At 39.4% G+C, this 10,704-nt stretch overlaps 1 protein-coding gene across 1 annotated transcript; it reads right to left on the bottom strand.

The window, feature by feature from the left end:
• Positions 1–3,966: 3,966 nt before the first annotated feature.
• Positions 3,967–10,383, bottom strand: LOC123602403 (tripartite motif-containing protein 64-like). Its single transcript, XM_045486899.1, has 6 exons — positions 9,946–10,383; positions 9,285–9,380; positions 7,894–8,124; positions 7,098–7,120; positions 5,798–5,895; positions 3,967–4,671 (listed from the first exon to the last, which is right to left on the bottom strand). Exons 1-6 carry the CDS (start codon positions 10,366–10,368, stop codon positions 4,178–4,180), a joined length of 1,365 nt encoding a protein of 454 aa, XP_045342855.1. The 5' UTR covers positions 10,369–10,383; the 3' UTR covers positions 3,967–4,177.
• Positions 10,384–10,704: the final 321 nt, after the last annotated feature.

Genomic DNA, 10,704 nt, shown 5'->3' on the forward strand with positions numbered 1-10,704 from the left:
CAATAGAGTCTCTTTATTAGTCAACACAGTGCTGCATGAAAGATGTGGGAGGGGAAGAAAGTTAACTACAGAATCTGGGTGTTAGGGTGAAAAAATAATGGAACATTTCTGATAACTATTTTCAAAATTTGGAGAATCATTTCTGTCTTAGTCACCCATTTAAGGGAGTAAAAGGCAAAAAAGAGGCTCCTTGTCTCATGGCTCTCAGTTAGCCAGGCTTTGAGTAGGTAAACACTTGTCACTTGGAAAATGTGAAGAGCAGAGTTTATACCTTCTTGAACACTGGACTTGGACCTAACCTTGAACAACACCATATCTCTTTTGTTGAGGCTCCCCTGTGTTTCATTAATCACAACCTTTTGGAATTTCTCCTACTTTGCCAATCATTTCAATATTTTCTTCTGAAACAATAAAAACTGATCTCCTTTTCACTGTGTATCCAGAATTCTCGGATATTTCTCACAGCTTGGTATGCTCCAATGCCTAAGCATAAACCAATAAGAATGGAACACAAGAGCTGTAGAAAACACCTACTCATTTCCTGAAAGTCAGATCCCTTTGCCCCAGATATTTTTTGCAGCTTTCCTGCTGGATGGGACAAGGCCACAAATTGGAATTTTACATACACCTAGATAACAGCCCGTGGTTGACTATGTCAGTCTACCTCTTGACCACCTCTGCTATTTGGGCAGCCATGTGAGAGAGCACATCTTCCAACTCATTTCAATGTGGAGGCTCTTGTTAGATCAGATTAGTCTATCCCCTAACTGGTCCTAAGAGAGGATTTCACTTGCACCAACTACCCATGAGAAGTGAACCCTCAATGTCATGGGATTAAGCACATTAGTGATTATGTGGTTGCTTCATATTTCAGTCATTATTTACCCTATGACTGTACTCCAAAGTATTTCTTTCTTTCTTAAAATTTTTTTTACAAGATACAGATATCACATGGTATTATAGAATTCTCTATTCTCTATCATCTGTATTATTTTTTCAAATCTAAACAGGTTTTGTTTTATGCACTGCTTAGAGAAGTTAATACCACTTTATGTTTAGTAAGTAATTTAACACATATGTCAGTTTAGAAACTGATAGTCTCCATTATTCAAAGTGTTATTTCTTGTTTCCCTATCACTTTATCACTTTATGTAGGGTCTTCATCTTCTACTAGATTATATTGATTATCCTAGGGAAATCTCAAAATCAACACTACAGAATAAAATTATGCTGTTGGTATTTCATACCTTAAAATAATGGACTTTTCTTAGTCTATGAATCTGGAAATTAATCTATTTCTTGTCTGTTGTTGACATTTCCCATTAGTATTTTTTGTCCTATTATGTTAGCTGTATTCTGAAAAATCATGTTTCAATGCTGAAATAATATTTGCTTACATTAACTCTTTTGCTCATTTATTTATTCATGTTTAATTTATTGTATTTTATGGTCTAAGTACTGCATTGAATAGTGGGAATAGAGTTGTAAGTGAGACAAATACTGCCTCTACTCTCTTAGAATTTTCAACCTAATAAGTATCAGTCTAATAAGTTTCAATCTAATAAGTGTCTACCAATTTGATGAAAGTTTGTTGACAATTATAATAAGGTAATATAATATGCTTAGAGGGTATGGAACAAGAGGAACTACCCTGATCTGTGGAGTCAGAAGGACTTCCCTAAAAAGCTTTTGTTTCAGTCAAGATTCGATGAATGACTAAGGTTTAGAGGAATGATAATGCCTGTCAGATAGTTGGATTTATCCAACTAGGTCAGCCTTGAAGAGAAGATTAAGCATCATTCCTTTTGCATACTAAGCTAAGATATATACCACTTCATTTCTTCTACCCCAATCTGGTTCAAACATGCAAGTAAAACACATTGCTCACAATGCAAAGGAGCCTTGAAAACATTATGTGAATGTTTACAAAATACAAAAATAAAAATACAAAAAGCCACATGCTGTGTGTGACTGACTTTGCATGAAATGTATATGATAGTCAAATCCATACAGACTGCAAGGAGAGTTGAGGTTGACAAGGGATGAGAGGGTGAAAAGGGAGTAAGTATTAAAGGGTATTTATTTCTTTTGGGGGTGATGGAAATGTCCTGGGATTAAATCGTTATGATAGTTGCACAACTCTTGGGATATTACTAAAAGCCACTGAATTATGTACTTTATATATTTTTTTATTTTTGAAAGAAAGAGAGGGGGAGGGGCAGAGAGAGATGGAGAGACAGAGAATCCCAAGCAATCTCCACGTTGTCAGCACGAAGCCCCATGTGGGCCTCAATTTCACAAACCGTGAGATCGTGACCTGAGCCGAAATCAAGAGTTGGACGGGTAACCGACTGAGTCACCCAGGTGCCTCTGATTTATGTATATACTTTAGAGGAATGACTTTTATGGTATGTAAATTTCATCTTACTAAAACTGTTATTAAAAAAAGAAGAAGAAAAGGCTGGCACAAGAACAGACACTCAGATCAATGGAACAGAATAGAGAGCCCAGAAATGGACCCATAAACGTGTGGCCAACTAATCTTTGACAAAGCAGGAAAGAATATCCAATGGAATAAACACAGTATCTTCAGCAGGTGGTGCTGTGAAAACTGTACAGCGATGTGCAGAAGAATGAACCTGGACCAGCTTCTTACACCACAATCAAAAATAAACTCAAGATGGCTGAAAGACCTAAACGTGAGACAGGAAGCCATTGAAATCCTCGAGGAGAAAGCAGGCAAAAACCTCTTTGACCTTGGCCACAGCAACTTCTTACTCAACACATCTCTGGAGGCAAGGGAAACAAAAGCAAAAATGAACTATTGGGACCTCATCAAAATAAAAAGCTTCTGCACAGCAAAGGAAACAAACAGCAAAACTAAAAGGCAACTGACAGAATGGGAGAAGATATTTGCAAATGACATATCAGATAAAGGGTTAGTATCCAAAATCTGTAAAGAACTTATCAAACTCAACACCCAAAAAACAAATAATCCAGTGAAGAAATGGGCAAAAGACATGAATAGACACTTCTCCAAAGCAGACATCCAGATGGCCAACCGACACACGAAAAAATGCTCCACATCATTCATCATCAGGGGAATACAAATCAAAACTACCATGAGATACCACCTGACACCTGTCAGAATGGTTAACATTAACAACTCAGGCAACAACAGATGTTGGGGAGGATGCGGAGAAAGAGGATCTCTTTTGCATTGTTGGTGGGAATGCAAGCTGGTGCAGCCACTCTGGGAAACAGTATGGAGGTTTCTCAAAAAACTAAAAATAGAACTACCCTCTGACCCAGCAATTGCAATACTAGGCATTTATCCAAGGGTTACAAGTATGCTGTTTTGAAGGGACACATGCACCCCCATGTTTATGGCAGCACTATCAACAGTAACCAAAGTACGGGAAGAGCCCAAATGTCCATCCATGGATGAATGGATAAGGAAGATGTGGTGTATATATATATATATATATATATATATATATACACACACACACACACAATGGAGTATTACTTGGCAATCAAAAAGAATGAAATCATGCCATTTGCAATGACATGGATGGAACTGGAGGGTATTATGTATGCTAAGTGAAATTAGTCAGTCAGAGAAAGACAAAAATAATATTACTTCACTCATATGAGGAGTTGAAGAGACAAAACAGATGAACATAAGGGAAGGGAAACAAAAATAATATAAAAACAGGGAGGGGGACAAAACAGAAGAGACTCATAAATATGGAGAACAAACTGAGGGTTCTGGGAACGGTTGTGGGAGGGGGGGATGGGCTAAATGGGGGAAGGGGCACTAAGGAATCTACTCCTGAAATCATTGTTGCACTATATGCTAATTTGTATGTAAATTTAAAAAAATAAAAAATAAAACAAGTTAAATAAAAATAAAGAAAGAAAGAAGAAAAGGCATTGATTATATTCCAGAAAATGCTCCAAAATAAACAATTTTTTATTAAAAGAAAATTTAATACACAAATTTATATAGTCAACATAGTTAATGCCATTTTATAAACGTACAATGGTTCTGTTCCCTTAAGTCGGTGTGCTCCAAGACCCTTATTATCCTGTTGTTTTACATGAAAAGATTTCATGATAGGAATTTCCTCAGACATGGGAATTCATCAAATAAATGCTCACAAAACTTGTTTTTTCAGAGGGAACCAAAGCAAAGGAAAGGCTTCAGAGGGAAAGAGAAGGAGGAAGGAAGGAAACTGTATATGAGGGAACTTTTGCAAACATCATAGAAGCTCACAGTTCCGTTGTCGTAATCCAGAAATACTCCAATCTGACCCAGAGGCCTTTCCACATACTGAATTAATGGCGGGGAGTTGGTGGAGAGACTATAACGATTGTTTATCTTCAAAGAAAACAGAAGAAATGCTGCCTCAGGATCACTAATGATATCAGTATCACTCATCAAGGAATCTTTACAGACTCCCAGAATCCAATTTGGGGAGCATGTGACATCCACCTCCCAGTAATGTTTACCAGAGGTGAAGACCTGAGGTCCCCAGGCTGCAAAGCTCGCCAGGCTCTCAGGCTCTCTGGACACACCAGGATGGGTGACTCCAAACATCACACTTCCAGCATCCTCAGAAACGCACATGTAACGACCGGTGGCTTCCTGACTCAGCACATTACCCACTACAAAGAGAGGCAAAAATTAGGTCAGCGAATGGGTTTCCATGTCCTGAGGGGCAAAGATTTTCTACCCACCAATGACCTCTTCATTTCTCCTCCTTCAAGGAAATATAAAAGAAAAGAGTGAAGAGAGTTCAGATGGCTTATCTATGAAGAGCAAGAGTTGTGACTGCCTCTATAGCACAGAAACCCTTCAAATCATACAGAAAAAGGAAAAACATCCAGACATATTGTGAACTGTGTGAAGCAGTCATTTAATGTCAGTCTGGATAATTTATTTCAGGACACACCTCATTTTTTGTCTTTACTTCAGAAAACTCTTCCTGTGTTGTTTATCTTTAATACTATTTAATAAATAAATAGCACCTAGCTATTATGTGGGTATTGACTGGCATATAACTGGTACCCGTGACATTTTCAAATGTCAAACATTTTATAGAAATCCACGTATGCTTAGTTTAGAAGCTTCTGAAAAGAATGTTGTGGCTTTACATTATCTGTTCAGACCGTGGATTTAGTCAAATCCCAATTTTAGCCCTCTGCTGTCTAGACCTACTCTCTGTTGTGGGCCCACTCTGTTTCAGCCCTGTTCACACATCCCTTGCCTTTCAGTGGCTTTGAGATTGCTCTAATAACATTAAAATTATTCTGCCAATGACAATTTTGGTCTTTCTCTGTCAAAGCTTTCTGATTTTATAAGTAATAGTCTTTGTACAATGCGTGATAAAGGCACTTGGAATACAGAAAAAATTAAAAACCACCAATGCCATATTTAAGCTTTCAAGACTGGAGTAAACTGAATAAACATACATATTGATTGTTACTCTGAGAACTAAATATTCTAGCTCTTCATAACTACACGACCAACCTGATTACTCTTCTCTTGCTCTGTTTGTATCAGAAACAACTAAAAAATATGTATCGTGCTTTGCATTTTCAGTAAAGTGTAAGTTGGAAAATTTAGTCTTTATCATTGTAACATGACTATTTAGAGAGAAAAGAGATAACAAGTTTGGAAAGTCATACACTACCTTCATGTCAGAAAAAACAAAATTAAAAGAGAAAGGAGAATCATCCCCAAGAACCACTAAAGAAATTGAGGCCTGATTGCCAAAGGGCTGATTCTTACCTCTGAAGTTGTTCAGTATGTCTAGGATTCCTGTGATGCCATGCGAGGTGAGCTCTGGAATCATGGGCTGAGGCTTTTGCACCTGCACCAATTCAGTCCTGTAAAGAATGACATCAGTTACACTTCTGGGCCAAAGGTCAATTGCACTAGATTACAAAAGCAGCAGTGTTTACTCAAAGAGTTTTCCTCAGAATTCTCCCATTTTGGTTTGTTGGGAATACATTGTATTCCATGCTCTTGGGAATATGAGAAATGTTACTTTACCTTTTTTTCTAAATTTAAATTATATCAAACTCCAACTTCTCCATTATTCTCAGATATTATTCCATTTCGCAAATTACTGAGGATCATTCCCTCCCTCTATTCCACCTCAGGCAAAGCAAAGATCCTGAGGTCTTACAGAGAGCACAATGTTCAGGCAAAGCCTTTGGGAGGTCGGTCTGCACAGTCACTAATGATATATTCAGTGTCTAAAAGGGGAGAGCCCACTGAGTCAGACAGTTTTGTTCTTTTCTGTCCAGCAAGAGAATCTACTTTCAGCCTGGCAGCTTTGGTCCCCAGGGTCTGACCCCCCTCAATGGGCACCAGGAAGCCATTTCCTGTGAGGCCCTGCCTACCACCGGATATGTTGTGATGGAATAGGTGAGATCATTACTACTGCTGGGAACAAAATCACACTCCCCTCCTATCCATTCTTGGGGAATATCCGTCTTTCTTGTCTTTTTCACCTCCAACTCTCTAGGGTGGGAACCCCTTCTGTTACACCTTAGAAAAATTCCTTCGGTAAGTTTTACTGTGGTGAGGTGGGAGAGGATTTGGGAGCAGTGAGTGGAACAGAGCCCAGAATGTTGCATGGTTTGAAGTATATTTTAATTCATCCACACAAAAAGAAAACTGAGTCCAAGGAGCAGAAGGTCTTTAGGCTTCTTTAAAAACAAATAGAAAGTAGCCACAGAGGGGCACCTGGGTGGCTCAGTCAGTTAAGCGTCTGACTCTTGGTTTCTACACAGGTCGCAATCTCAGATTGTGGGATTGAGCCCCACACCGGGCTCCATGTTGACAGTGTGGAGCCTACTTGGGATTCTCTCTCTCCCTCTTTCTCTCTGTCCTTCCCCTGCTTGTGTGCTCGCTCTCACTCTCTCAAATATAAATAAATAAGCTTCAACAACAACAAACAACAACAACAACAACAGAAAGTAGCCACAGAGAATGATTTTAAGAGCTCAAAACATGTCCATCCACTTTATCAATAAGAACAAGAGGCTTGCTCAGCAATCAGTAACCATTAGTGGAAACTCACCTTTGCAATACATTTTCCAAGTCCTGTAAGGGGAAAAAAAAGTAATGTTACTCATAAGAGTTTTGTTTTTTTGCTTCTCTAGTATTCTTGTTTGTTTGCTTAAATAATGTATTTTTTTCTCTCATTCCCCTCTAAGGAACAATCAGAGACTACCTTAATAGAACCTAAACTAAAGCATGACAGAGTTCTTCAGGATATATTAAGGAAAGAAGGAGGTCAGGAAGGGGCTGTGCAGAGATGCAACACGATCTAGGTTTCCACTGTCACTCAGAGCCCAGTCTTATTCCCAAGAAGAGATCTGATCATTTGCGATAACAATGAAAGCAAAACAGAGAAATTACATTTTAAAAAGTTATGGAGTGCAGTAAAATTGCCAAATTCTACAACCCTTGCCTAGGCAGAGGGCAAAATCTCAGTGTCTTCAGCAAGTTATTTCTGGAGTGGGGGAAACAGAGAGTGACAATGGATTAGGGGAACATAAATTGAGAATTACTCCAACATAGCTAACCTTCCTCTGGTTATAGGGTTTTTCTGATTTTGGATCATTTATCCATGTGATTAGTACTTCTGATTACACAGCAATAATTTTGCCGTAGGTTAGCTCCTAAATGGGAAAAAATCTCCCAAAGATTACTAGGATATGAAGAAATAAATGGTTGGACAAACAGAATGATGGGAGTCAATAAGCATCATGACTTTGCTGAGAGTAATGGTATATGCTATTAGCATTTCAATGTCATGGCAACATTGCCCAAAAAAGGATTCCTGTCTCTGAGGATGAACCCTGCCTTCTCACCTGGAGCAGCTCCAGGTCAGGCTTGTGGCACATCTCAGTCAGCTCTTTGTACATTTCTTTCAGGCTTGCTTTCTGTTGGGTCATTCTGAATGCACTTTCCTGGAGTTGTTGCAAAATCTCCTCCGCCTCTTTCTCCAGTGTCTCCAGATGGAGTTGCTCCTCCTCGCGGAGAAACAGATGCATCTTCTGATACTGCATTTTGATCATCACTTTCCTTAAAAGCACATAGTCCTGAGGAGATGGTAGGTGTAAAGGGTTAGCCTCACTCACAACAGAAAACCTCAACCTTCAAATCCTATTTCTTTGGTGTCATTGAGAAAGTACTTGACAAACTTCGTACCTCATATCTCCAAACGTCTGGAATATTTGCTAGTCCTTTATGTTCACCCTTTGTCTATGTTCTTAGATGCCTTCCCTGTTCAAATCAAGCTAAGAGGTCCCAGGCTCTCTTGCTGTGATGCTCCATCAATTATTTTCTCTCTTACCTGAACCTCCTTTTCTTTTTTTCCTTTGTCTGATTTTTCTAAATGTTTAAAAATACTTATGTATACACCACACTTTACAGATCTTTAAATTCTCTACTTTTCCTCTCGGTGCTACCCTATGGCTCTCCTCTTCTTCACAGCCAAATTCACTGCAATGTTTTATTTTATTTTTAAGTTTATTTATTTTGAGAGAGAGAGAGAGAGAGAGAGAGAGCACGCAGGAGCAGGGGAAGGGCAGAGAGAGAAGGAGAGAATCCCCAGCAGGCTCTGAGCTTTCAGCATAGAGCCTGATGCGGGACTCGATCTTACAAACCAAGAGATTATGACCTGAGCTAAAATCAAGAGTTGGATGCTTGGGGTGCCTGGGTGGCTCACTCGGTTAAGCATCCAACTTCGGATCAGGTCATGATCTCATGGTTCATGAGTTCCAGCTCCACGTCAGACTCTGTGCTGACAGCTCGGAGCCTGGAGCCTGCTTCGAATTCTGTGTCTCCCTCTCCCTTTGCCCCTCCCCTGCTAGCTAGCACTCTGTCTCTCTCTCTCTCACTCTAAAATAAATAAATATTTTAAAAAATTAAGAAAAAAAGAGTTGGACACTTAACCAACTGAATCACCAGGCACCCCTATTACAATGTTTTCTTAAACCCAGTGTCTGAGGAGGTTTATCTAAACCTGTAGGGTTGAACTAGGAATATCTCGCATGCCCTGGGTATCCCATATACCAGAATTCTTTGCACTAGCTTTTATTGGCCTGTATATCTGTGATTACTGATCTATCATTTGAAACCATTACTTTTTCATGGAAAAAAAAAATGATCCTTTAATTGGCAACTTAAATGTAGCCAAAAATCTAAACCACCATTATGTCAATCTGCATAAAAACAGATAGAACATTTTCATTCTTACCTCAAATGACTGGATTTTGTTAGCTTCTTGATTCAGATCATTTTGCATTTCTTGAGTCATGTTCCATAAAGAACCCATTCTCTTCAAAAATTTCTCCTGCAAAATAACCATGAGCTTTAGCAACACAGAAGATAATATTATAGATTTCATCCCCTTATCTATGGGAAAAGTCAGTGGCTGAGAAACCAGTAATCTCGAGTTAGCATGGAGTGGCCAGATTTCTCTGCATTATCTAATTTGATTCTAATATTTGTGATATCAGAGGTGACAAACATAATAGAGATTTGAGGGTAGTCTATAGATAATATTATCCATTTCCTGAGAAACTGGCACTCAAATTTTTATGTAACCTGACTATGAAGGCATCAAGCTTGCATCAGAAGCCAGTGTTCCTGGTAGTAGCCACTTACCCCACAATTACATCAGACACACAGATTTGGACAATGTTTCTAAGGAAATTTCCCTTACTAAAGGCTCAACGTAGCTATGATTATAGTGTCAAAATTGGTCAACACACTGAAAGGATATTGGTCTTGGTGTTTATATTGAAAAATCACCACCTTCACTATCTCCACTCACATCAACTTCATGATCATTTTCCTCATCTTTCTCTCAGACTTAGAAGCCTATGAGTCCAAACTGCTCTAGAGCCACCACTTACCCTGTGTTCCTCAGCAGCCCACTGGACTGGACTGTGGCCATGAGCCACATGCTCCGGTGTTTCAGAGCAGAGCCCACACAGCAGGCTTTTGTCAGCCTCACAGAAGAACTCCTTTGCTTTCTTGTGTATCACACAGATCTGCTCATTGGAGCTGTTGGCGTGGTAAACTCTGGCCCGTCTGGCAAGGGATGTCAGTTTCTTGAGCGCAATATTGGTTTTGAAGTCTGATTTCTCTGAAATTCCCCTGCACTCAGGGCAGGACATTAGGGTCTGGGCTTCCTCCCAGCAGAGGTGCAGGCAGGGACTGCAAAAGCTGTGCCCACAGTCAATGGTGACAGGGTCTATGTAGTAGTTCATACAAATGGAGCAGATGAGTTCATTGTGCAAGGCTTGCAAGGTGTCCAAATCCATATTTCTGTACATCTTTAAAAAAAAAAAAAAGAGAGAGAGAGAGAAAAAGTCATTCTTCTGTCCTGATGAGGTGGGGGAAAGCCTTTAGACAAAAGCTTGTCTGCTTGAGTTCTATCTAATCCACCTATTAATTTAACTCCAGCACAAAGGGAGGCATGGTAGATATAGATACGTTGGGTTTATGCTATGCTACAAATGAAAAAATGGGACAAAAGTGTCCTCACCATCTTTTTGGTTTCAAATAGACAATGTTCTTGGGGCTCCTGGGTGGCTCAGTTTGTCAAGCATCTGACTTTGGTTCAGGTCATGATCTTACGGTCTGTGAACTCAAACCCCGTGTAGGGCTCT

The sequence above is a fragment of the Leopardus geoffroyi genome, chromosome D1 (assembly GCF_018350155.1).
Source record: "Leopardus geoffroyi isolate Oge1 chromosome D1, O.geoffroyi_Oge1_pat1.0, whole genome shotgun sequence".
NCBI classification, from domain to species: domain Eukaryota; kingdom Metazoa; phylum Chordata; class Mammalia; order Carnivora; family Felidae; genus Leopardus; species Leopardus geoffroyi.

Coding starts and splice junctions, on each gene's coding strand:
- LOC123602403 (XM_045486899.1), bottom strand. CDS start 10,368: ATGTACAGAAATATGGATTTGGACACCTTGCAAGCCTTGCACAATGAA. Junction 8,125..9,284: donor ACAAAATCCAGTCATTTGAG/GTAAGAATGAAA, acceptor CCATCTCCTCAG/GACTATGTGCTTTTAAGGAA. Junction 7,121..7,893: donor CTGACCTGGAGCTGCTCCAG/GTGAGAAGGCAG, acceptor TTCCCCTTACAG/GACTTGGAAAATGTATTGCA.